This window comes from Cynoglossus semilaevis, chromosome Z (genome assembly GCF_000523025.1).
Source record: "Cynoglossus semilaevis isolate Cse_v1.0 chromosome Z, Cse_v1.0, whole genome shotgun sequence".
In the NCBI taxonomy this organism is placed as follows: domain Eukaryota; kingdom Metazoa; phylum Chordata; class Actinopteri; order Pleuronectiformes; family Cynoglossidae; genus Cynoglossus; species Cynoglossus semilaevis.
The window spans coordinates 5986274-6013639 of NC_024328.1; the positions used below are offsets into that span (position 1 = coordinate 5986274).

Consider the following 27366-nt stretch of genomic DNA (forward strand, 5'->3'; position numbering starts at 1 on the left):
ACACACATACATACATACACACAGAGAAAAACTCTTTATTGTGCCAATTTGTGTCTTTCCAGAACTATGCAGAATCATTGTGCCATTCCTTCTCTGATCTGCTCAAAGACATAACCAATGAGGGGCAGGTCCAAGTTCTGAAGGTACTCACACACAGACACGCAAGTTAATTTATTGTTAATTTATATATACTCACCTTTAGCATCAGTTCTGACTGTGCCTGATCCTCCACTGGAGTTAGTGGAATATTTTGAGAAAACACCAATGACTGTTGACATTCAACCACGGCTTAGTGGTTAAGGAAGCAGACTTGGGTCCAGAAGGTTGCACGTTCGAATCCCAAGTTATAATCTAATCCCTATCCCCACTGCTGGGTGATGGGTTAAATGCAAAGGTCACATTTGGTTGTGTGCAGTGGTCACAATGGAACAAGGAGTTCCTTCCTTAAAAATTCAGTGAGGAGGTTGTTAGTTTTTGTTTTATTGTTATATTTGTTATATTTCGATATATTTAGTTGGGTAAATTATTGGGTAAACAATTGGGTAAATCAAAGGGTTTTCCAGGTTACACGTGCATTCTTGGATTCTTGTGAAAAATGTTTCTAAAATAAATGTGACTTATATCCAAAAAAAAAAGTAAATTATATTTTTTACATTTAGGATGCCTTTTTTTTTGACAGATGCAACTAATGCTCTGGTGCGATGTATAGTCCAGAAGAAATGTTCATATTTTTAGGAACTATGTGTATGTACACAGTGTCCTTAGAATGAACCCTAAATGGAAATACCAATTCTTAAATCTTAATTTGAATTGAAGCAAATTCTCAATATGTAAAGGCAACTTAAACTCTGAAATGATTGACAGGCGGGGGGCTGAGCAGTGTTGTCCACTTTGTAGAAGTCTGCAGTCTCATCCTTGGGCTTTATTTATTTTAAAACTAGACCAGCAGATTTAATTATGAAAATGAAGTGTGCTTCTGTCTCAGTATCTCACAGAATAATTACAGTCGTTTTATTCCTATTCAGCCTCCTGTCAAATGTCATTTTGCTCCATCTTAACATCAACCTGCAGTTTTTGCACACTGTATCTTCTCTCCCTATTCAGGTCCCTGCAGGTCCTTCTGTATGCTCTTTGTGCATTTTGCCCCTGCACTACTTCTCCTAATTCCACTCTTCTTTCCTCTCTTTGCCCCTCTGTAGGTGGTCGAGATAGCTTTAAAGGTTAGCCCCATATTGGGAGCCCACATGTTCCAGCCCCTGCTGCCTGCTGTCTTCAGAGGTATTGTGGATGGTGAGGTAAGAACTGCACATACTTCCGGCCAAAGATCATATAAATTATCGGAAAGCTATAAAAGTGCACTAGGTACAGTGACACAGTGTGTCACATTATCACGGGTAATTTAACACGATAGGTAAAACAACAGCACAGTGGACTCATTTACTTGCACTCTTACTGTCTGTCCTTCTCTGTCACAAAGTGAATTTTTTATTGAGACACTATGTACTGACATTGATTAAACACAAAGGTCACAGACTGGATTCTGCTCCGTCAGTGGCTTTGTCCTTATCACCTTATCAACTACAGTACATAATGGTCCGTGCTGTATGGAAAAGAAGAGTATATGTGTGCAATTTTACATCCATTTGGATTTGAACTGGGCTGTGCAATATATTAATATGATATATTATTTAAATAATATGAGTTTTTTCACTACGTAGAGTAGCCTAAATCGTACGTTGTGTCTGTGTTTCGCAGCGGTATCCGGTGGTGATGTCGACGTACCTCGGCATCATGGGACGCATACTTCTGCAGAACTCCAGTTTCTTCTCTACACTGCTCTCTCAGATGGCCTCTGAAAGCAGACAGAAGGTGAGGCTCCACGTTTGCTTTTCATTTCTGTCCTCTCAGCGCAGTCTTTTCAAATGTCCACCTGACGCCTGACTGCAGTGGCCATTAAATTTAAACAAGGCTGAAGCTAATGAACCTTAAAACTATGATGAAATGGCAAAAAAGTCACATGAAGCCCTTGAGTGTTTGAAAGAGTTATTCCCAGATGTTTGTGCTACGGGTCTGTTATGATGGAACTTTTAGACGGGTAAATAAAAAAAGAACAGGGAAACATTAAAGGTCAGTTGGATTGACTGTTGATTGTGATTTGAATCAACATCCATCAGTTGTTGAACGCTGCTGTGTCACTGAACTGCATCTTTTTCTCGTCATCGTTTCCTCAGGTGGACCAGTTGCTGGGCGTCGTGATAGAAATGTGGGTCGATCGCATGGACAATATCACTCAGCCTGAAAGGAGGAAGCTGTCGTCTCTTGCCCTGCTCTCTCTTCTGCCGTCTGACAACAGGTAGGAACCACTTTATCATCAAGTATATAAGGAGATAGGAACCATTTTGTTTGCCACAGGAGCAGAGTCTTCGGAGAAACATGTGTTTTACCATGCATTTTTTTACTTTTGTCCTGTAACTCTTTGTATTTTCAGTGCGCTTTAACATATAGTTTTTTTTAAATCTTTTTTAAATTGTTTTTAGGGCCGCAACTAAGTACATGTTGTTATATTATTGATATGTATAATTAATGTTAAAATAAAATCTTAACTTACCCATAATCCCATAATAACCCATAATCTTTACTTTTAAGCTTTACTTTTCACTTTTGTTCAAATGAATGTTCTCATTATGTTAGAAATAAAATTCCAGCTGATGGTAATTCACACCATTGGTCTGTATCAGCAGCTGATGACAGCACACTGACTGCGAAATGCTATGTTGACAAGATATCGTCTTGTTAAAATAAAACTTTAAGAAGTTAGATTAGTTTCAGTTGATGTTTTTCTATCAAACACACCTCACACACATCTTAAAAAATCTTAAACTAATCCGAAACTAAAACTTAAAAAGTCTTTGTAGATAGTGACCGACCAGGGTCTAGCTTTGTTATGTCTGAGGTTTAGATTCATCTTCTATAGTCATGGTAGTGATACTACACCATGTTGTTGAGAAGTGAAGTATCTCTGGAGTATTTAGGGCAACCGTTGTTGCTCTCTTTTTCTCTCTCTCTTTTCCTCCTCTCTTTCTCGTTCCCTTTCCTTGTTCCCCCTTCCTCTATCTCTCCTTCATCCTCCTTTGTTCTCCTCTTTCTTTCTTTTTGTCTCCTGTCTCTCTCTCCCTCTCTCACACTCTCTCCCACTTCCCATCTCTTTCTTAATTTCTCTTTCTTAATTTCTAAATTCTTAATACAAAATATCTTCACTAAGATCTGAGGTCAGTCCTATTTAAAGACCTATTCCATAATCATGGTGGTGATACTTCGCCATTTTAAAAGTTGAATGTTGCTGAGAAGTGAAAAGTCTCTGGAGAATGGATCTGGAGCTTCTGTTGAGTTTCTACATGTCCAGACAATCAGTCATTTGGAGCATTGTTTTCTTAATGCTTATTTATGTGTGGCAGTCCGACTGGGTCATTTTTATGCTATTGTAATGGGTTCATGAAATGACTTGTGTGAAATTGCTGTGTGTGTGTTTGTGTGTGTATGCAGGCTCTCATTTGTACATGATTGATCTCCTAACACCGCTTGCACTTTTTCATCATTACTTCACCCTAATGCTCTGTCATTCTTCTGCTGAGCTAAACTTTCTAAACCCTGAACCCAGGCAGCACCAACATTTATGCAGCAGTGATGTTTAATTTTGTATTTAACATGCATGGCTATGAAACCTTTTTCGAAGAAGACCGCTTTGGTCATCAGAAGCTCTAGTTTTTATTTATAGAACCACTCTAACATTGCTGACAGTTGCTTTTATATAAAAGACTCCTGTGTGAATACAATTAATATCCTTCCTCTATCTGCACACACACACACACACACACACACACATACATACATACCTATAGTTACCCAAATTAACCTTAATTTTGTATGACAGCTTTATATTTTTAATCACTATATTTTACTCTATGGTGTTTTGAGATGCTGTTTTTTTTTCATGACATTGGGATTTTTGTAGACCAGCAGAAAATTACAGATGTAAATCTAGGTCAGAGATAATCTAGAAAGTTGAAAATTCCCTATTGTCACTGCATTTATTTCCTTTTATGTTACAAATAACAAACAAAAAAAATGTAAATGTTTTTTTTATTGGACTTTTTTTTTGCCAGGGCTGTAGTTTAATTTGTTTATGATAAAAAATATTCAAATTTCCACATGTTTATTGTCACATATAGAGCAAATTAGTCTCCTTTTACCAAGTAGATAAAAATAACAACAGTTAAAGTATAAAAATAAACACAAAGACAGAATGAATTGAGGAAAGAACTGTGCACACAGTGGTGTTGAGTCAAAAGTCTGTGAGAGTTTAAAGTGCACGGCGTTCTGTCTCACAGTTTAGTGTGTAAACATAGTCTTTAATGGATTTTGGGGGTTGTGGTTCAGGAGTGTGATGACCAGGGGCCAGAAGCTGTTTGTCAACCTTTATGTTCTGGACTTCACATTCCTGTAGCGCCTTCCTGGAGGCAGGAGTGTGAAAAGGATTTATTGTGGATGTGCATTGTCAATCTTAAGGAAAAAGAGCAAGTTATTGTCTACCAGTGGTTTGCTGGTTTGGTTTACATTTTAAATTTGTTGTAGTACATATTGTTGTACATTTACACGTAGGCAGACAACTGTGTTATATCTGTCAATGGTCTTGTAGGTGGTTCTGTTTTAATACATAAGAAAAAATATTATAAATAGGATAATTAAAAACATCAAATAAACTAAATGGGCAAACACCATACAATAGATTAAAATTGTCAGTTTGGTTTGCTCAATGCTGTAGGACAGTGGTTCTCAAACTTCTTATAGTCTGTACCACCTTAGAAAACCTTGATCTCTCTGAGCTCCACCATGATGACCAACATTAGAATACAGCAGCATAGACCTTCACTGTTAGCTTCCACCACACAGGAGAGATGTTTAGAAATGTGTGCCTAATTATAGATTGTGTCCCATCAAAAGAACCACAGAAAGACTAGGGCGGGCATACACTGTACGATTTTAACCCATTTTTGATCCAATTTTTGAGACGCACGACTTGGCGACGCACGATCCGATTTCCGGCCGACAAATTCTTTCGCACAGTGGAAGCAGAGCCCCGAGCCGACCGGAGCATTTCTCCCTCAGTGCGCCTGCGCAAAGTGATAGTAACCATGGCGAGGCGTCGGTGGCATGAAAATATGGAGACGAGATTGATAGAGCTGTGGCACTGTCCACAATAAACCTAATAAACAATAAATAATAAATAAACCTTTTTTTTTTTTTTCAAATTTTCAGCGCACAGTATCGCAGCGATCATAATGGCAGCTTTCTGCTTTTTGAATAGCATGTTGCTAATAACGAGCACCGGAGCTTTCAAATAAATTTTGTAAGATTATAATAATAGACAGGACAGTCAGCAGGGGCCGACGAGCCCTTTTCACCCGCACAGTGTGAGCTCTCTGGTCGTGTTCCGTACAGTGTCACATCGTGAGCTTTGTCCGTACATCACTCGTACAGTGTGTGATGGTATCAACGACAAGATTTTCAAAAATCGTACAGTGTATGCCCGCCCTTAGTGATCATACGAGGAATCATTTTGAGATTTTTCATCTTATCTATCACTTCTGTTTTGCTGAACACAGTTTGATTAATGGTCTTTGTGCACAGGTCCAAATTTTCACGTGAATTTTGATGTGACCTCAAACAACTTGTGTTTGACCTCACATCACAGATCTTTGGTAATAATCACAAGACTCTCCCGGAATACGTCAAACTCCAGAAGCAGTTAAAGGTCAACCTCTGATGTGATCTGATTTGAACATTTTTCTGCTCCAGGGGAAAATTCCTTTGGATTAAATCTTTTGAGTGAGTTTGAATATAATGGTCAAAGGACTTCGAGACCCTACATGTCCTGTTAAAACACAATTTTAAACAGTTAGATGGACATTTGCACATTTGTCAACATTCAAGGACTTTTCACTTGGTCGGTTACCTTCTGCCCTTTTTAGCCTTTTGTTATAAAAGAAAAAACTGGGTATGCACCTTTAAAATGCCATAGTCGTTTATCATTTTAAAATAACACAAAAACAACACACATGATTTATTTGGTTTTGTGAAGACAATACTGTAACCTAAAATGCCTGGAGGATTTTTCTTTGTTGCCCAGAAAGGCATCGGTCTGCCTCACTGTTGCATCATAAACCTCTACAATAACAATGACTCTGTTCTTCAACACTATTACCTGTAACACTAGCATGATTTGGTCATAATTGACCCCTGATCAGGAGGTGTAAGGAGGTGATCAACAGGTGTAATGTTTATTTTACTACATCCTACTTTATTAGGGCAATTACTGGACAACCAAGGTGAGCTAATAATATGAGATCAGCAACTGGAGAACATAATTATTTCAGTTTGATGGAGCTCTAGATCTTGCTTGTTGTTTTGCAGTAATGCAGTGCAATAACTTTTGGGTATCTAATGGAACTTGCAGTCATTTCCTCAAAGGTCGTGTCTTATAATACAGACTCATGCAAAGCCCCTACTTCATAAAACTTTGATAGAATTTACCTTATGATAAGTCGAAGAACTTATCATAAGAACTAACGAGTGCATAAATATAATGGAGGTGATGTGTGCAGAGAATCACACAGTTGGTGCTAATGAAATTCATTTAGGAAAATTCACACTTAGCACTTGATATAAGAGTGCAATTTACAGCAGGATGGAAATGAGTGTGCAGGGCTCTCTGTCATAACATTGGCAGTGATTCAACCCTGGTCCCTACAGACATGAACATGGTTAGCTGTTGCCAGGGCACCCTCCTGGAGTACGTTCTGTATGTGAGGTCTGAATCCGCCATAATGTGTCACGGTTCCCATCTAGGCTCATTTTCTCTACACCGAGTTATTGCAGTAGCTCATGGTTTCAGATGGGCTCGTATAATATTTCCATCACTCGCTATGTTGAAGTGCATAGTAGCACATATCTGATTACATTAAAAAAAGATTGTGTGTATTATCAACACAGCTATTCAGTCTTCATATAGATTTTTGTGTCAGTGTGACTCTCAATCTGCAGCAATTCTATTTCACAAGCAAACTGTAATTTCCCATTTTATTTCGAAATTTGAATTGATTTATTACATTAAATTCTGTATTTTTTTTTTCAATATTTGCACACATCAGCTGTTGTGTTACCAGAATATAATGAACAGCTTTGAACTTTTTGAAGCATTGGTGCCTGTACGTATCAATTCTTGCGTCTTTGTGTCTTTGTGTCATAAGAACCCAACTTTCTTTCCAGTGTTTAAAGAATGACTCCAATAATTCATCAGTAACGACTTCTTGTGTCACATCTCGGGTGGAGGATGTTGTGAGCAGGCCATACATCAGAGTCCTCAGGGTTATCTGCCAACAGGCCGTGGCTCAACAAATCACAGTTTTCTGAAAGTTACTACTGTGCGAAGAATTGCAAATTCAGCCAACAATTGTTGGAGCTTCTGCACTCAGGGGGAGGAAAATACTATGGAATTGTAGCAATATAAATTATTGTTTTCAATTTACAGCTCAGATGTTGGTTGTTATATTCACTGTTGTCATTAATAGAATTTATAACCTGTAAATCTTGGACAAACACTGGTACTGACTGTATTTTCTCCTCGTCATCAGTGTGATCCAAGACAAGTTCTGTGGCATCGTCAACATTTGTGTCGAGGCACTGCACGATGTAATGACAGAAGACACAGAAACTGGAACTTTCAAGGAGTAAGTACATGTTCTAAGAATGTAAGGTTTTCGTAAGAAAATATTTACATATTTTATATGTAACTACAAGTATTTATATACTTTTAACTACTTTTAGTTTCATGTAAGATTTAAATCACTGTTATTGAACCAAACTGTATTTCAAGGGAAGAGAAAGAAACAAAAAAAAATGTCAAAGTTAAGATTTTTTAATCTGATGCAAAAATCATATCTTATATATAATATAATATATTTTAATTCTATATTGTACATACATAAATTGTATAAATGCATATACCGCCCAGTCCAGGTTCATATATTTTACTGCAGTTGTCATTATTTCAGATACACACTAACATGAACAATAAAAACATCTCAAAAATCACAATAAAAGGATTAGGAGTATTGTAATGTCAGTAATTTGACATAGCCAATTAGACTTTCCATTAAATCAAATTTATCACCAAATTTCTTTTTTGACATTTACATAAATTGTTCTATGTGAGGCGAAATATAAATCAATCATGGATATATATAATATATATATTTGTAGAAAAATACCTGAAAAAGCCGAGCACAGCAGCTTTTTGGGAAATAAATAGCCCTGTTGGGAGAGGACACACTTTTGTAGAAATATTACTGCTGAAGAAATGGCCTTGAAAACTTTGTAGAAGGAGATGGTAACACAGCTCACCTTCATCTCTGCATTTACCCATGACTCTATTCTCTCCCTCACTATCCCAGAGGAATTGTACTCATTTTCACATAGATGCTACGCTGCTTTAGCCGACCCCCTTCCCTCCCCTTCCTTTTGCTACAGTGCACAACTGTGAAATTAACTGTTACGTGCAAAAGTGTGTTTTTTCATGAGCCTGTGATGTGTTGAATTTTTCATCTCCCTGCTGCTCCCCACCCAAGACACTTGTGTGGATTTGTTTCTGTCCTGTAGGGGGTGGAATTCTCTCCTTGAAATTTGGGAATACATTTTAAACTAAACATACTTTTCCTATACTCTCAGTAACGGAAACTTTATTCCCATTGATGGAATTGAAGAGACACACCCCAAAACAGAAAGAGTCAAAATACTGATTCTCTGCAATGTCTGTGGAGTGTATTTTTTTATCACATTTCTTAAATTGTTTTTTATTACACTTTAAAAAGACAGTAAGTGCAGTTGTAATACTGGAAATATTTTTAGGCAAAAAGATGTGTCTGTGTTTACCAAACTAATAGAACCCTCAACAGTGAGAGTGCATAATTATACTTTAATCTATTACACTACAAAAATAATAGCACATTCTGGAAAACAAAGGGGGAAAAAACTAGGTTTTGCTCTTTTGTGAAATTAAATCTCATGTCTAGCAGCATTGCGCAGTTATAAAGGGTTTCTCTTCTAGAAAATAAACCACAGCTTAATGGCTATGCTGTTTTTATTTCTAGGGACCAATTAAAAAGTAGCAAAAATTCACATCATTGAATCACACCGTTTAGTTGAACAAAAGATGCAGATGTGCCCAACATTTTTTAGGTATTTCAGAATCAAATATTGGAGCAGTCAAAGGATTAACCATTTTAATCTGTTTACCCTCATGTTCTTAGCTGTTAATTAATTGATAATTAATCACAACTTTTTTTGTCAGAGTTTTTTTCTGCATATTGGTGGAACAGAAAGAGAAATTACAGCAGGTTTATGTCTGTGTGTCACATCTGTTTTGCTTTATAGTTTGTGTTATATTTATAATTTCAAGTTATGGAATTATTAAAATTTCAGGAAAAAAGATGCAAATTGTTACTGGAAATTTAGCTTTATAGAGTTGGTGGATTTTAGTCACTGCTGTGTATCTTGCGATAATAATGATATTACGATATTAATTTAGTCCGCAGTCCCTAACAGTTTATTTGACATTTGTGTCGGTCAGCTGTCAGCAGCAGAATGACCAATTGGCCTTCGCTCAATGAAGCTGCTCTGACACAAGACAAGTGTTTGTCCTAAAGTAAGAGCCTCTACAAACCCAGGCTCTTACTTTAGCCTGGGTTCCTCTTGCCTGAACATCCTCAGGCAAGAGGATCTTCAGTCAAACTAAAACCTTTTCCTGCAGCATGTGTAAATAATGTGTATTGACTGTGTATTACTGCAATGATATGTAGATACACGGTGGTATTTTTGGGTACAGTACAGTGTGTGTCATTTTGTGATTTTGTTAATAGATTTAATTTGTAAAAATTCGGGTTAATTTCACAAATTAAATATAAAATGAAGGATTAATAATAAATGTAAATAAAATAAATATTATAATAATATTAAAATGTGTTCAGTAGAGTTATTAAATCAGACCAGTGTAATATACCTAGCACTGAACTCAACTTCTTCATTTGGTCCAAGGACAAAGGTCTTTCCTTTAAGACTCTGCATCCTCATGACTAATTATTAAGATCAGCGCTGTGGATGAAAGTTGCCAAACCCTCAGTATTTTTCCATTGTCTGTGTGTGTGTGTGTGCAGCCTGTTGTGAACTTGAGTCCTACTGCGCAGGTTTATATGAGCTTATTAATACTGAGATGAATATTATTGCCTCTGCAGCTGCATGCTGATGAGTCAATTTGAGGAGCCCAAGCTAAGTGAGGATGAAGAGCCACCGACAGAACAGGACAAGAGGAAGAAGCTGGTAAGACGAGTGCTCTGTGTTGTGAGGCTGTTAAATGACCAAAGCATTTTACATCTAGTCTGATTTTTAACTTTAACCAACAGGAAAACTAATCATTTTTGGTCATTTTATTTTGACCTTTTATGGGTTATGCCATTTTTGCCCCAAAATGTACTTAATCATATGTATCCCCCAGTCTTATTTTTTATATAAAAGAAATACACTTCAAATTAAATTTGAATTAGCATTAGCAGAACGTGAATTAATCCAATATAAAATGGCTAGTGCTCTTTTCACTCATTTAACTAATTGTATTTTTTATATGAAGTTTTAACATAACATTTAAAGAAATGAAACCCAAAGGAGTTGGTGATAAAGCCATTCTACTATAGTCCAGTTCTTTGAACATCAAACATTTTTAATAGGACACCGATCTGGACTGTAGTCTAGCAAAAATACGTCAATGTCTACAACCTGCCATTGCCCTGACAGAACAAAAACAGGCTTGGGGACGAGGTTTGAAGGGACTTTGAAGGGAGCACGCCATTCATAAAATGTATGTGTAAATATAGTTTTTAGATTTTTTTAAAAATCGTATCCTGCCCTGAGAAACAATTCAAGTCCATTATTTAAGGTGAGTGCTCTTCGATGCCTTATCTTGATAATCAAACCTATCACCGGTTTCCCGTCTACTGCTGTATATGAATAACCTTGCTGAATGTTCCTAGTACTATATTCAGTCTCTCTGTCTCAGTACAAACTTTGTTGTGTTTTGTTTCCCATTCTTTTCTTTTAATCTCCCAAGTTCTGGTTTGTGTTCAGGAAACCTCCACACATATTAAGTGATTTAGAGTCCAGAGACAGTGTGTGCTTATAGAGCAGACTGGTCAGTAGATGCACTTGGAATCCATGGACATATTCAAAGCCACTGCTATGGTTCATTAGCGTTTCATCTGGAGCTCGATGTAATTACTCCTCCCCAGCGCCTGAAGGGCACCTGTCAAAGGTAGATGTGTAAATTCACCTTAGATAGGATCTATGTATGTGCAGATCCACACAGCACCACCCAAGCAGTACATGGATTATATGCATTGAATGTGTGTTAAAGATTAGTACACTTATTTTTGATGAGTGTGCATGTCTTTGCTGACTGTTGACATGTTGTATACGGTGTTGACGGCTCTTTTCACAAGTGGATCAGTAAAATTTCATGTATACACAAATTCGATGTCACCCGGTTTGGAATAGAAGAATGCAGGTGTATTTATTTACAAGTGCACACTTGTATGGCTGTCTCTGAGTGCCAGTAAGTGTGTGTATGCTGTTGAGTATCCTTCTGTACTTATCACCTCAACCCAGACCCTGTCTTTTTGCTCTGGGGGTGAGAGAAGGGAAGACTTAAAGTTGCACCTCTCCTGGCTTGTGTGTGTGTGTGTGTGCGTGTCTGTGTGTGTGTGTGAGGGGAGCAAATCTGGAAAAATACTAATGTTGTGGTTACATATTGCAGGTCCTTGCTGAATGGGAGGGTATTTCAAGGGCCAACATTTATTTTGGAGTCAGAATTATGTATAAATTATGTGTTTGTAATAGTTAAGGTCATACAACTAGTATGGGTGTTTGTGTGTATTTCTGTGTAAGGAACTGTTGTAACACCAGAGTTTTAGCATCTATGTCCTTGGCAGGTTTTTCTTCTTTTTTTTTTTCTTTTTTTTTGCTTTAATACCCTTTCCTTATATGCATCAATATTTGTGTGGCTTATCAGTACCAGTGCCTCCATTTGGATCAGTGATTCCCACAGTGAACAGGCTGCGTGTGAAGAATACATATTTTGTCAAAGCTTAATTATGTTTTCTCTTCTCTCATTGGCACCTAATTTTTTTGGTCGGTGACTCGAGTGAGCTGGCATGGAAGTGTACCATCTGCAGGGTTAGCTGTAGGGGTGTGGGGCACTGCCAGTCAGGCTGCAGGTAAAGACATGAGGCTGGCTGCTTGTTAAAACTGATATTGAGATGTGAAATTTCACTTTGTGAAATCTTTGACAAGTTTCAGTTGGTGACATAGATACTTGGTGTTAAACTGCAGTGGTACGACTCCAGGTGGGTTTATTTAGCTGCGTTTCCTCTGATTGTCACAAAGCACCGATGCATGTTGAAAGAATGAAATGCTTCCCAGAACTATTAGTTATTTATAAACATAACAAAAACAACTCATCCCTACAGTGTGTGTGTGTCATTAAAACAGTTAAAACACTTAGAAATAACTTTCAGCATTCTGATAACTTTGTTCTTCTTTATCACATTCACCTTGTAGATATGAAGTATTGTAATAATAATCGCAGCATTTCTGTGTGTGGTAAGTCATTATGTACAGTATCTATGAAGATGTGTGTCCTAATTTGGTCACCTGCATTACTGTGCAAAGAACAAACAAAGAGGAAAAGAGAAACATTGTCACTTAATCTTTTTAAGCCTCTTGTTTAGTTTCCTGAAGTACATGTCATATTTGAGGTCCGTAATAGTGATTATGGTGATTTTTTTCCCCTTTAATGATCTCCCTGTCTTTGAGTGTTTTGTCTTTCTTTAGACTCTCAGTTGTTCGACAAGGAGATTGACTAAACTGAAGTTAAAAGTCAATAGCAAGTAGTGGCCCGTGGACCTTGTTGTTTACAAACAAAGATGAATTTTATATTAATTAAAAATGATCTCTCTCTATTTTCCAATAGTCTCTATTTCTCTTCGAAAATTAAAGATATCACTGTAACAATATCGCTGTTTCCCCCTCACACACGTCCATGAGTTCTTCATCTATCATTTCATCAGTTTGCCTCTGGGATGCTGTCGTCTCATTTGCCCCCTGCCCTCTCTGTGATCTGAGTGTTCCAGGAAAGTAGGCTAGAGTAACTGATGCTGTGTTTGCGCTGCCGTGCCAAATGTATTATTTGCTTGTAGTGCTTCAACTACAAGGTCAGTACCATCAAACAAGAAGAGAGATCAAAGACTTTCTCTGCTGGATACTAATGACATGCTCTGACTGCGGCACTTTGTGAACACACACCCACTCTAGTGTCCTCTTGTTTCCTTTGCCAGACCAACACACATGCAGACTTTTATGTTGCAATTCTGTGAGCTATTTGCCAGTAAGTAAGGAGAGAAGTAGAAATTAGACCTAGGTTCCTACTCCAGCATCTACAGTAATGAGAAGCTGAGTTCACATCAGCTAAAATCAAAGTCTTTACTAATAGACAGGGTTTTTTAAGTATAAATAAACACAAGGAAAGTCATAATTTAAGTGGTATTTTCAGCAGCCAAATAGAAAGTTATCTTTTCATGTCATGTATAATTTAAAACGTTGACCTTCAAAGCTGCTAATCCTTATCCATCTTCACAAAGAAGAGAGGGATTTTGTTGTGGTGCAAAATAAAATATCAATTCATGTCAGAATTCATTTACATGAAACACCTGAACCATTGGAGACAGTTTGATGTTCATTATTTCTGTTTCCTATAAGGCTATTGCAGTTTATGCTTTCTTATCACCTACCTGCTTATTTTAGTGTGCTATAAAGTGTGTCTGTGAGTGTGTCACCAAAACACTGTACATCACAGTGAAATGGTGGCAGTTGCATCGGGCTGTGGGACTATATGGTTTAACACCTTAAAAAAAGAAACTTTTTGGAATGACACAGTCGGAGCCCAGACATGAATCAAAGTTTAAAATTTGAATTATAAGGTGAAAAGGCCTGTGCATTGGTGTTACGCCACAGTCTGACGGATCTGTGCCATTTTTGTGAGGAACATTCTACAGTGTTGACACACACAGCCCTACTAGAAAAATAATTGTAATGAAATATCCATCCATCCATCCATTTTCATCCGCTTATCCGTTACCGGGTCGCGGGGGCAGCAGTCTCCACCCAAATCACATTGCACCGTACCAACCCCCCTAAACCTTCCTGCAGGTGGTGAGTCCACTGGAAGGTACCAACCGCCCTAACCGGGATTCGAACTTGCCCAGGAGGTGAACCCTGGGGTTCCACACCAATGACAGAGACATTGCCTCTGGGCCAAAGCGCCACTTGTAATGAAATACCCAGATATAAATGTATTGCAAAACAAAAACGAAAACTATGAAGCTCAAATCCACACACCTTCATATATAAGAAAGTCCAATTACGCTCACATCATCGAATGTTCGATGTACAGTCACCCTTTTGGAACAGAAAGTTTGATGTAGTCATTAACAGCATTTGCTTGTGATGTGAAACTGATTGCACTTTTGTTTCAAGCTATTAGGCTAATGAGTTGGGAGTTTTTTTAAGGTTGTCTTCTGTTATTAGGGTTAAAAATTAATTGAACGTTTTTGTATAATAATCATTGTGATCACAGGTTTGTTGTCAACTAAAGGCAATCGTGCTCGTTGTTACAAAAGATTTACAACAAATTGGTTATTTTCATATAATGCAAAGTTGACATTACTCACATTGTTTTGTGAAAAAACTTGTGATACTGTAGACTTTGTTTTAAAAACTATCACTCATTCCACTTTAATTAGTTTCTATGTTTGAGTGTCAAATATTTATATATTTATATATAAATATTTTTTTATAATCAATTATTTTATGTCAATAGCTCAGTTGTGTTGTTTCTGTGGATATGCTTTATTTCCATACATTATTTTTAAAAATATATATTTAAATTATTTTTCCATCTTATGTGCAAGATAGATATGTGCAATCAGTGTTTGGTCAGTCAGTCCAATTGACAATTAAAATATTCTGTAGTATTTTGCTAATCCTACTCATTAATAAAAAAAAAACAATAATGGGATTCACAGTAGAGCTTGCAAAGAAAATGTCTGTAACCTTGTTAAAAAAAAGGTTAAAAAAAACCCTTTGCGGTTTAAATTTCATTTAGAAGACTCCTTACATGCAAACACTTCATAATAAAAAAAAAACTTTGAAAGGGCATCACATTTATTCTGCATGCTTAATTATTTTATTAAGAAAGGGATTATTATGGCTGATTTAAAAACAAACAAATATTACAATTAAAAAACAGATTTATCTAACTTAAGTGGAAATCCCATCAAATGTTTACATGTTAATAAAGAGCCTGAGAGTGATGCCACTCACATTTCCTCTGTCGGGACTAATTAACTACTGCCCAATAAATATTTTCTGTGTTGATAAATTACCGATGATTATGAACAGTTTTTATTTCTTCACCACACAGTTTATCATTGTTTCATTTTAATGAGCATTTAAACTGACTCCAGAGGTTCAAAAGGTATACATTTATAGGAAATGAGTTTCGGCGTGTTATCAGTTCACTGTCGACCACACGAAGCGTTAGTAATGAAGACGTACTGTTCTTCCTTTATTATTGCTCCCAGTCTCAAGCAGACCATCAGTGTCAGCATAATTTAGTTTTGTTGAATAACAGAGCCCCCTGACAGTGTTATTTTGCAGCCCAAGATATAAAGATTCTCCTTTGTGCTGTCTCAGGCTTAGAGATATCCAAATTAGTTTCCATCTCTGTCGCTTCTCAAATTTGCAGCCATTTATCCCCGAGTCTACTGTGATTTTTCTTTTGGTCTCGGAGCATGACCACTTTGCAAATTTGTGACAAGTTACCCACTTTTTTTGAAATCTTATAAAATAAAAGTACTTTAGGATGACAGATGATGAATTCTAATGAGGTAACTCATGGATATTCCATAAACAGACTTGAAAGTTCTTCCCCACAAACCAATGACTCAGGTCATAAGGGGTCTGATATCCTCCACTAGGTACTGTGACAAAACATTCACTAACTACATAATGACGCCACAGCAGAAATCCAAAACTTTACTGTGGAAAAGTGCTGCAAGTTCCATTCAGGTGAAGGATATGGGAATGTTTCCAATACACTGAAAGTCACCTGAGCACAATACAGGCAGCTGCGTTCAACCGTAAAAATTATGGCACGCTCTTAAATCTGCCAAGAGTGAGTGGTTGTGAAATAAGATCAGACTGCAGTAGTGTAACATTCTGAACTTTTCACCAAGTAGCTCAGCTTTTACACAGTAAAATAGACTATGCAATGTATTACTGAACACTGAAAATGCAGGTCTATGTTCACATCGTTCAGAAACAACATTTGGAAATTAAATTTGGACTAATACAAAATAAACATTGAAATTTAAAGAGCATAAAACATAAAGTAAAACATAAACAAACTTAATAACCTCGGATTAAACAGACAACAAAATAAGAGCGAAAAAGAAAATGAAAAAATACATGCACATATATGTTGCAAAGTAATACAGCAGGGAAGAAAAAACGTTGTATCTCAGTATTCCGTTGTTTACTCCATATTGCACAGTATCACTTTAGAAACAGGAATTACTTATTTGCAAATCTTGAATTAAATAAATCTCAAAATAATAAGTTATATATATATATGTATATATATATATATATTTACATATTTTGCTCTTTATCCTACTCTAGAACCTGGTCCTCTTTTGATACAATAATTACTTCTACAAAACTTTAGAATTACATTCTTGACTGAAACTTTACCCAGAAAAAAATCATTTTACCCACTTGTGTCTATGTCAGTCTTTGTGCTAATGTGACAGCTGTGCAGATCAGACAGTAATGATGCAGCCAGAAATATGTGTAGTCATTTCAATTGTTAGGGTTTTAGAATTGTTGGGAGGCAATTAGTCTGAATGAAGTCATAATAATGACAATAATAAGCCATTAGTCTGACAAGTCACAGTTGTTCAATTGATCTTAATTCACCACATTTACCAGTGTGAAGCCTTTTTAATGCAGCATGTGGCCCATTACAACAAATTGCTGTGATTTTGATTTTGATCAGTCCTGATTTTTGCTTTCATAGCTGGATGTGACCAATGTGTCACACTGTTCAGATTCCTTCATGTACAGTCCTCTCAAATGAAATTGGATTGATGCCTAGTAAGTAATAGAGTAATTGAGTTATCTTGAACTAAATATTACAATAGTATGGACATGGACATGCAGTGCATCACCGTTGTAGTGGTATAGTAATTTCATCCCTTAATAGGATGAAATGTTGGTGGCGGAACAGCAGGTGCTTTTAAACAAGAAAGCCTCAGAGACTGGTTTCTGGCACAATGCAGCAATAAAACAACTGCACAGTTTACAGCCAACTAAACTTGGAGCACAACTTTGCAGATTACTTTTCAGCATTGGCTTCAGTGTCTTGACTTTTCTAAAGCCTAGTTTAAATCCTATTTGTGACTTTGGTTTTTAAAACAACAAGGAAAGATGATGAAAAATGGAAAAAAGATAGCTGGCTCCATTATGTTTTTATCAATTTATTTCTCTAGAATTTAAACATTTAGGAACATTTAAACAAGGATGGATCTATTTAATCTATTGATCATAGTTAATCAAAATGAATCATGATTAAATGAGATTAAACACTATTCCTAAACCAATAAAGACATTGATTATCAGTTTATTGCTGAAACAGACAAGTAGATGTTTTTATTTGTAGGTAATTCAAATTATGAATTTATAATTATGGAAATAAATATACCTGTTTTTAAAATAGTTTGTTTGAAGATGTGCATCTATATTCAATTTGTGTCATAAGAAAACTGACCAAGCTGTTTTATTCATATGTAACTGTCATAAGAGACACATAAAGGAAGATGTATCGTTGTGGAGAAATGGACTGCAAAATTACAACAATGCCAGAATAACTCAACGCGGATGAATAACCCATGTCTAGCTGAGACTGTCATATCACCGTAACCAAATTACGTGCAACAGACGTTTTCCTGCATTTGTCTTTTGATTTAGTGAAAATCAGCGAGCGTTATAGTATCCGGCAGAGATCACAGGTGTTTTCTATTGTGTGAAAATCTCCTTTCACTTCATAAACCCTCCAGTCATCTGTAGCCTATGGGACACAAGTTGATAAATGCCCATGTCTTTGACAAGTGCCGCTCCACACTGCTGTGTCGCTCCACGCGGCTGTCTTCTCCATTTGTGTTTGCCAAAAAAAGTATCATGGTGTGTTGTTGGAAAACATGGTCATGCAATACTACACACATCAGATCAGTCTCATATGACTCAGTACAGTGGCGTTAAGTGGCAGACGCTGAAGTGCAGCTGCTTGTTTGTCCTCTCTGTATTTTCCTCCCTCGCAATAATGTAATGCAGCATTAAATCTTGCAGTCCTAGACTCTGTTTAGGGTTATCTTTAGGCTTTTTAGGGTTTCCTTGTCATACGTTTTTATGACTTTATGAAAACAATTGTACATACAGTAACCGTGAGTATTAATTTTGACTAATGATGTCAGTAGGGTTAAAGTTAGGGAACTAAATGTTGAATTTATAATAACACTTCATATAGATACTAAGGATGGCTCGATCTGATACACAGGTTCAGTATTGGACCAAATTTGATAAAATTTCAGGGTTGAACATCCACATACAAAAAAAACAACCATTGTATGAGCCGACACCTAAGCCCAATCAGTCACAAACGAACTAAATTCACATATATAGTGGTATACACAGTATAAAAACTTTTTATGTTGCCAGCAGGGGCGAGAAAGCGGGCAAGACAGCACAGATAAAACTGTTCTGATTGGTTCTTTGTGATTTTAGTAGCAAGTATTTGCAGATCAAATGACTTTTTTGTTTGTTTGTTTCAAAAGTGCCTTACATTAAATCACTCGTTGATGTGTACAGTGTGAGGATCTCTGCCAAAGTACAATTATCTCCAGCTAATTGATTCTAAATTTGGGAGTTAAATTTACTCATTTATATAAATCTCCAAATATAATATTTTTACTGCTCTGCAACAGACGATAAGTTTACACCACTGAAAAAAGGAGTATTCCTGGGAATACCTCGTTTTATGATTGCCTAAAACCGAAATCATCTTCCTCCACATAAGGAGCAAACAGGGACTAAGTATTTATGTAGATGGAGCTTTCTTTTTTATTATGCCCTAATTGCGTACAGTTACCTGCTAATTATGGTATAACATTGTGCTGCCATATTGGGTAATTACTGCAATTAAAGCCTAATGTTCTAAATCCCATCTTTGAACTGGTGGAAACTGAGGGAATCTCAGGCAAGGAGAAAATGGTCCTTCATCTTTGTGTGTGTGTGTGTGTGTGTGTGTGTGTGCATGCCCGCGTGTGTGTGTGCGTGCATTTGTGTGCGCGCCCGCCAGTTCCTGGGATATTTTAGTTATAGAATCCAGAGTTTAAGGGGCAAACATGCACCGTCAGAGTGGTGAGATGGTTTGGACAGGCATCAAGAGATAGTAATATATCAGACACATAATATTGCAGATGGAGTTGCTAGGAAAGAGGAGAAGGGAATACCTCAGAGGAGATATATAGCTGTTGTAAAAGAAGACATGATGATGATGAAGATGATGATGTTGTAAAAGAAGGTTGGAGTAAATGCAGAGAAAAAAAAATAGGAGGTAAATTGTGAATGTATACCCTGCCTGAAACCTTTGCACGTGATGGTATTTTTCCTACTCTTCCTATGTTTTAACCTGTTTGTCCTCCCTGATAAAGACGTTTCTGTTTGTTTTCATTGGTTTATTGTGATTTAATAGTTTATTTTAGGACAGCCTACAATCTTATTAAAAGCCTCCTTCAGTTGGCACCAACAGGCTTAGCACTCAGCCACAAAGACACGCTTTGCTTGCAAGTCCGTTTTTGAGAAGAGCATAAATTGCACATCATGGGATGGAGTAGGAGCCTTGCACTCGTTATTTGCATAATGATACTGACCCCAGATCAGTGCCAAACCTCCAAAAGTGGTTGCTGCTGATCAATTTTAGTTTATCACCATAGCTGGAAAAACCTGTACTCTGTGGGCACGTGAGATTTGATATGAGAGAAAGAACTTACTGCTGTGAACGCAGCATGATAGTTATTACCACCCTGCTCATACTCACAGATTCATCCTATCAGCATATCTCGACTATTTCTGTATTCTGACTTTGTTGCATTACCCCATCATTTCCCCCCTTCTCACCAGGACTGCCAACCCCCTTTTCCACTGTCCTCAAATATCATCCATCTCTGTCTTTTCATCCTGCCTTTAATTTATCTTCCTTCTCTGAGGCATGGAGACATTCGCCTTTTCTGTCCTTGAGTGACAGCATGTCACTTCGTCAATGCTTCCCTTCCATCGCCAATCCATTTCTCTTCCTTATGCCTTTCTCAACTTCCTCAAACCTATAGGCCGAATCTTTATCAGTCCTGATTTTTTTTCTTCCCTGACCTTAATGTTAGATTTCTGAGGCCCATGTATTAATACACATTTATTCAGTCCACCATTTTCTCAGTGCGTTTGTCCCTGTGTTATTATTCATTCTTAATTTTGTCTGCACATCTCCCCAGACTACCCCTGTCGTAGAAACACACCATTAAGTCTCAAAAAGACTGTGAGGATTTTTAATTACAAGTCCCTGACACTCTGACATTATGAATTAATGTAATTACCTGCAGCGTTCTCCCCTCCTTTAACCCAGAGAGAATTTAAATCAGCCCAGACGGCAAGTAATGGAGTCGTCTGATTAGAATCTACACATGCATCATCTGTGTGTATGTTCAGAATCAGATTATGCATACATTATATACATGATGTGTATATAACGTATGTGTGTGTGTGTGTATATGTATGTGTGTATATATAAATATGTATATATATCTATAGGTATATATATATATATATATATATATATACATATATACAACGCCCTCCTGCCTCTCAATAGAAATGGTTGATCTTATATAAATTTGGATAAATACTTAATCCATATTATTTACCCAGTTGAACTAAACACAAATGGTGTGGTTGGTGTGATTCACACACATCTACCTGTTGCTAAAGTCTCATAATGAGGAGTATTTGAATTCATATGAATATATATATAGATATCTATAAAGGAGGACCATTTCATTGCTGTGTTTTATTTCACCTCGATGTAAAACAGCACCATGTTTTTCTTCTGTGACCAGTGTCTGTTCAGAGTAAACCAACAGTATAGAAATGACTCTGGTCACCACGGTGGCCTCGTGTCACAGTGGCAGGTCTTACATGGCACAGTGCCTTTCAGTTAGACTATTGATGAATTGATTTGTGCATTAGAGAGTCAAGTCCAGCGTTTACACATCATCCAAAATGCTGGACATCACAGATCAAGCGCTGTAAAAAGTTATCGATCCATTTTGACTTATGTTTAGTCTGAAGGAGACCAAATACGCTCCTTCCTTTAACCTTCACTTTAATATAACACATAACTGATCGTTTTTATAAAATCACAGCTTTTTATAATCTGTGTAAGAATTTTCAAAATTGCTTTTTTAGCCGTCATTGAGGTTTATTGTTACTTTGTGACATAATTTACTATAAGGCAGTGGTTCTCAAACTGTGGTACGCATACCACTAGTTATATGCGGGGGAAATCCATATTTTCACTTTTACATTTTCAATTGAATGAATCTGAAACATACCATTCCCAATTAAAACAACATTTATGTTGTATTAATGTGTTAACACATGTGCCACACACAGATTATGAAATAGGATGTCTGGTCTTTTGATTTATTTACTTTTTTTTTGCTGCAATGCAAGTCTGTTGCTCACGTATAAGCACAGGCAGCACAGAATCATTGGATCACTCGCAAGTTGAACGTGGAACGAGCAGGGGAATTCTGATGTTGGTAATTATGGTGGTACTCAGAGAGATCAGTGTTTTCTCAGGTGGTAGAGTATAAACAGTTTGAGAAACATTGTTATAAGGTGTTTTTTAAGTGGACTGTAAATAAATACAGTCAGCGTTTTTAAAGCTTCGACTTCCACAAATATAATTCACAAGGTCCAAAGCTGTTTGGACTTAAAAAGTCTTAAGAACACCTTTATTTGTCTTGCAATAGTAATATCTGCGACAATATTTGTACAAAGAATAATTGTATATTATTATGCGATGTCTGTTCTGGAATCCAGTCGTGGACCACATTGGATGGTTTGTGGGGCCAGATTCAGCCTGCGGGCCATCATTTGGTCATTGCTGCCACATGCCACTCATTTTGTTGAGCATTTAAGATTATTCAAATTAATCTGTGGTAACAATGAGACCACATTATGAGACTACCGCAGTGGACAGCATTTGTCACAACTGACCACTTGACAGCCTTTGGGTCTTGTCAGTGTTGCTAAGGGCGACAGGCTGCTGACGCCTGTGTGGTGTGTTGTTTCATGAATGAGCTGATGAAATTAACCTCTGCCTGCAGTGTCATCCTCTGAATCCAACGCTGTCTGCATACCATTACACACTGCACGTCTTGGTTAACACTTGCATCATACTGGGCCACAGATAAAGTTGTGTTGAACTCTGTCCCTCACACACACACACACACACACACACACACACACCCACACCCACACCCACACCATCTCACACCGAGTCGATTGTCTCTGGAGCTAGATGTGACGACTGAGTCAGAAGATGCGAGAGCTAAAGCCCAAACAGGTCATGATGTTACATCATTAACTCCAGTACACAGTTACCTGTCTGACTCAGACTGGCTCTGTTAAGACCTGGTCCAGTTCATTGTCTCCGAGGATCATAGTTTGACGGTGGGACAGGTCTATATGTGCATCTATTCCACCTGTTACCTTTTCCATTTTCAAGCACTCTGATGTGTCTGTAGCAGCTGATCATTACCCTGTATTTGGTTGATTAAGAGCAGGAAAATGTATCCTTCCGTCAACCTCCCCTTGTCTCCTCTTTAACAAACTTCCTCCACCTCCTCCTCCACTCTGTGATAGCCAGCTTCCTCAGCATCCAGCATCATCTGCTGCATGTTCCTGGCGTTCTCCGTGGTGTCCTCCTCTGCCTCATTATCCTATCCCTGGACCCTGACTTGCACAGTAATAGGCTTTGTGTTTGTCTCCTCCATGTAATTGTCTTCACTCTACTTTGTACTCTACTTTTTACTCTACATTGTCCTCTTCACTGCTTTGTACCTTGTTTGTGTTTTTCTTCCTTCTCTTCTCTGCCTCGGTTTTCCCTCAAGGACGACAGTGGGTCACGGTTATTGTTCTTACGCCAAGCATCGCTGTCAACAGTGCTCTGCGTCACTCTTGGTTTGTGCGTGTGTTTCCTCAGCACTGCAGTTTTTATCACAACAGAACCTTGAAATATGGTGCGCTCACACGTTTCACACCCCTGCAGGTATTTTATATTCTGTTCTGGATATAACTGTAGGTGCATCAGTAAAATATTGTTCAATAAATCAGGTTTAGAAATGTTGACTTTAAATTATTTACTAGAGTATTTATAAAAACCATTTGAGGAACTAGTTACTAGTAGTAACTAATAATTTCCCATCAACAAATGTTGTTTATTGAAACATGTAAATACACATGCACACACAGACACACACTATCATCTCTTCATTGTATGTATCTAATAGGGTTAGAGTTTATGGTTTCCATTAAGTCAGTGTTGACGACATTTAAAAAAAAACATTGGCGTTTTAATTTAAATTTTTACAGTAATCTTATGCTCCAATAATGGAGCAGGTCATACAGTGGCAGCAGTGGTTTACACTCCGGTCTTACTGCAAAAAGATACCTGGTTACTAGGTCCAATCCCTGGTCTTTATGGAGTTTTTCACGTCCCCCCTGTGTCTTTGTGTTTGTGTGTGTCTTTGTGTGTATGAGGCGGGTTACCACTTCACTGATTAAGTTAATTTTAGTAATTTTCTGACTGATTTGTGTGGGTACTCATTTAGTCGGTTTAGGTAAGTAGTATTTATTGTACTGTGTTTGTAGCTGTTTAGGTCACAGGTTTCCACTACTGACGTCCACTCAGTTATTTCTTCTTCTCTTCACATCATCATATGATAAAATCATTTGGCTAGGTTTGGTGATGACATACCTTTTTTGTGGTTTTTTGGGGGGTGGAGGGGTTTACTTTTTACTTTTTAAAACTCACTTAACGTACAAACTTTGGCTTTGAGTCTGAGTAGATTTTAAGCTTCAGCCACTCATTTATCTTGTGTCTTAACATGACTCCAACTTGCAGACACCTTTTCCCATCTTTTGCTTTTGTTTCATCCCCCCACAGTTGGCCCTGGAAGACCCAGTGCACAGCGTTTCTCTGCAGCAGTTTGTCTACGAGAAACTGAAGGCACAGCAGGCTTTAATAGGGGACCAGAGCTTCGGGGTCCTGATGGAGACCGTGGACACGGAACTGGTCAGGCAGCTGCAGGAGTTCCTCCAAGGGCTCTAAGTAATGTGTACAGTCGTCACTACCTTACACAAACATTGTTGCCTAATCCTTTGTCCCTGAGTTGTTTTTTTTTCAAAGACTTTCTGAAAAGGCTAACAGTCTGCCTGAAGTGTGGGCTTCTTATCCAAACCTTCACATCCTCTGTCCATGCTATGCCTTATCTATATTCAGACCTAGCCTTGGTCACTGCCCTATGCTACCACATCACCATTGTTTCTCAGTTGTTGTTTTTCTTTTTTAAACAAACAACAGTGTACTTGAGTGTTTAATGATGTTGAATTAGCCACACCCAACGCATCATACTAGAGCTTCAACTCATTTTCCTCGTAGTTTCTTCTCCTTCTGTGGTTCAGAATGGGTGGATCGTTGTAGATACAAGGGAAGGAGTCGCTGACCTTTTTCTACAGTAGAGCCGATGCGGTGTAGCAAACAGAAGTGAGAGATGACACCTGAAGGACCTAAATCAGTGTTTACAGAATCTATTCTTAAAAGAAAAACAGAAGAAAATGTAATTTTGTATGTAAAGTATAGAAGATAAACTGCATGATTATGTTTGACTTTTCTAGTTTGTTTGACCCTTTATTTCTCTTTCCTTTTATAAAAACAGTCGTTGTAACCAGAGATGAAGTTGAAGAAACTACTGAAAGAACTTCTCTTTCTTTTTGACTCGCGTTGGAGGGAACATGTTTTGACGTTGTGTTTTTGTTATTGTTTGACTAGTGCTGAACCACAGTTACATGTAAATACATACTGCTGCTAATCGATCGTGTGTTGGAGCACTTTATAACCAAAAACAAAACCAAACAAAAAAACAAATAAAAAACTGTTTCATGTTTTTTCATCTTTGGTGAATCTTCACACATCATCACAGTTAAAAACACATTGATGTTGTTAAAGTGTTTTTATGTTATGTTTTATGCGTCTCAGTGCTTTTTCCAACAACAGGAAGTCTGACTTGGGATGTCCGGCTATGCGGTGTCCTTTGATGAATTTTGAATTTTGTGAATGCAACCTCTGTAGCCATTTTCAATCACTATCCTTCACTACTGTTAGACGAAGCTTTGTTTCTGTTCTGCTGCTCTGCTGTTTTTCCCTCATTTGACTGATTTTCTTTTCTATCATGGGAGTAGTAGTGAAGCCGTCGTCTATTGATTTGAAAGATTTTCTCCATAGGTTTTCTCAGAACCACTGATTTTGTGGATGTTTGGAAGCACATTGAAGCTCAATTGCTTTGAGTCTTTAGATATGGAACTCTTATATAAGTGGTTTTCGATTGACACTTTAACAGCTACTGCTTTAGAACTCCCCTGAACTCTGGCACAATTTTTAAAAAAATGTAATTAATTTGACCTCCCATACTCAACAATGACTAGCACAACATTGGCCCCACTCCCCACTGTGAGAACCATTGTCTTTTTTCTAGTTTCACACATAGTCTGGTCGTCAGGACACAATGTTATATTCATTTCAGATACAAAGAAATTTACAATTACTTTGTCATCATCATCAGTTCTTCTAAAACCTATGGATTCACGTGGTTCACCAGGTCAGTTGTCCTCTGTGGATTAGAGAAAATCCTGACACTGGCTCTTGACACTGTGACAGAGTTGAAGAGCAGCCAGAATTAGAGCCTTATGCTTTCAGCCTTATCTACCATTGAAACTCACCCTAACAATCATTTCACTCTTCTTTTTTTTCATTTCTTAAATATTTGAAAAAGTTGAATTTGTTTGCTTGATTCTGTTGAAAAAGTACCATTTTGACATTTTCAGAAAAAGATAATGAAAGGTTTTGGCTTCTTTTTGGTTTAAACCTTTTTATGGGGTTTTCCAAAGCCTTCAATAAAATGCAGTTATCATGCAACTCTTCCTGTGGTTTTTTTTACAATCAATCAAAATGTATGACATGGGGAAGAAAGGTTTGCAAGAATATTTGCAGTTCTAATCTTCATGGTGCTGACTTTTGTGATGTATGTGTTTGGCAGTAAGCTGATGACTACATAGTGAAATGTGTGTTTATTGAACTGAGAAATAATAACAGGGACCCAATTGCAATAATTTAACAAAATGGAAAGACGATAGCGACAGAAGCCTGTGGTGATGAACAAAAGTGATTTGGGCAAATGGAAATGTAAGTTATGTCTTACGTAGGTGTAAGGCAGTGCGTTGTGGAGGCTGATGGGAAGGCAATTAGTCGACACATTTATAGATTAAAACACCAGACACAACTTAGCTCTCTCCACTGCCTCCTTCAAACCAGTGGGATTGGAGGAATTAAATTGATCATGAATCATTTTGACTTCTTACGCCTGAATCCTTCAAAGTGAGTTGAGAAAGAAAATGGAAAAGAATTTGGATTGGTGTAGTGGAAAGAGTCCGCAATTAGCCACGTGCACAATTAGGACACCTGAACCAATTATAAACGTTGGTCCATACCCACGGCTGCAGCTATTGATTATTGCTGTAATCATTCATGGTTGTCTTCACCTCAATTTGACGAAGGTTTGTTTTTAGTCAGTTTAGATGGAAAACGTGTGTATTTATACAATATTTATACAAATATTAAAGTATATATTTACATATTCATTTATATATATTTGTGTATATATGTGCAGTATATATTTGAGTATATATTTACACATG

The 27366-nt window shown here is 37.3% G+C and overlaps 1 protein-coding gene across 1 annotated transcript in view; it reads left to right on the forward strand.

Moving 5' to 3' along the window:
* Window positions 1–26587, forward strand: part of ipo11 (importin 11) — an 82639-nt gene extending 56052 nt beyond the window's left edge. The window contains exons 24-30 of the mRNA XM_008336048.3: window positions 63–143; window positions 1200–1295; window positions 1756–1869; window positions 2232–2353; window positions 7692–7787; window positions 10347–10431; window positions 24560–26587. Of these exons, the coding sequence (XP_008334270.1) occupies window positions 63–143; window positions 1200–1295; window positions 1756–1869; window positions 2232–2353; window positions 7692–7787; window positions 10347–10431; window positions 24560–24724 (759 nt within the window). The 3' untranslated portion in view covers window positions 24725–26587. The remainder of the gene's footprint in view (window positions 1–62; window positions 144–1199; window positions 1296–1755; window positions 1870–2231; window positions 2354–7691; window positions 7788–10346; window positions 10432–24559) is intronic.
* Window positions 26588–27366: the final 779 nt, after the last annotated feature.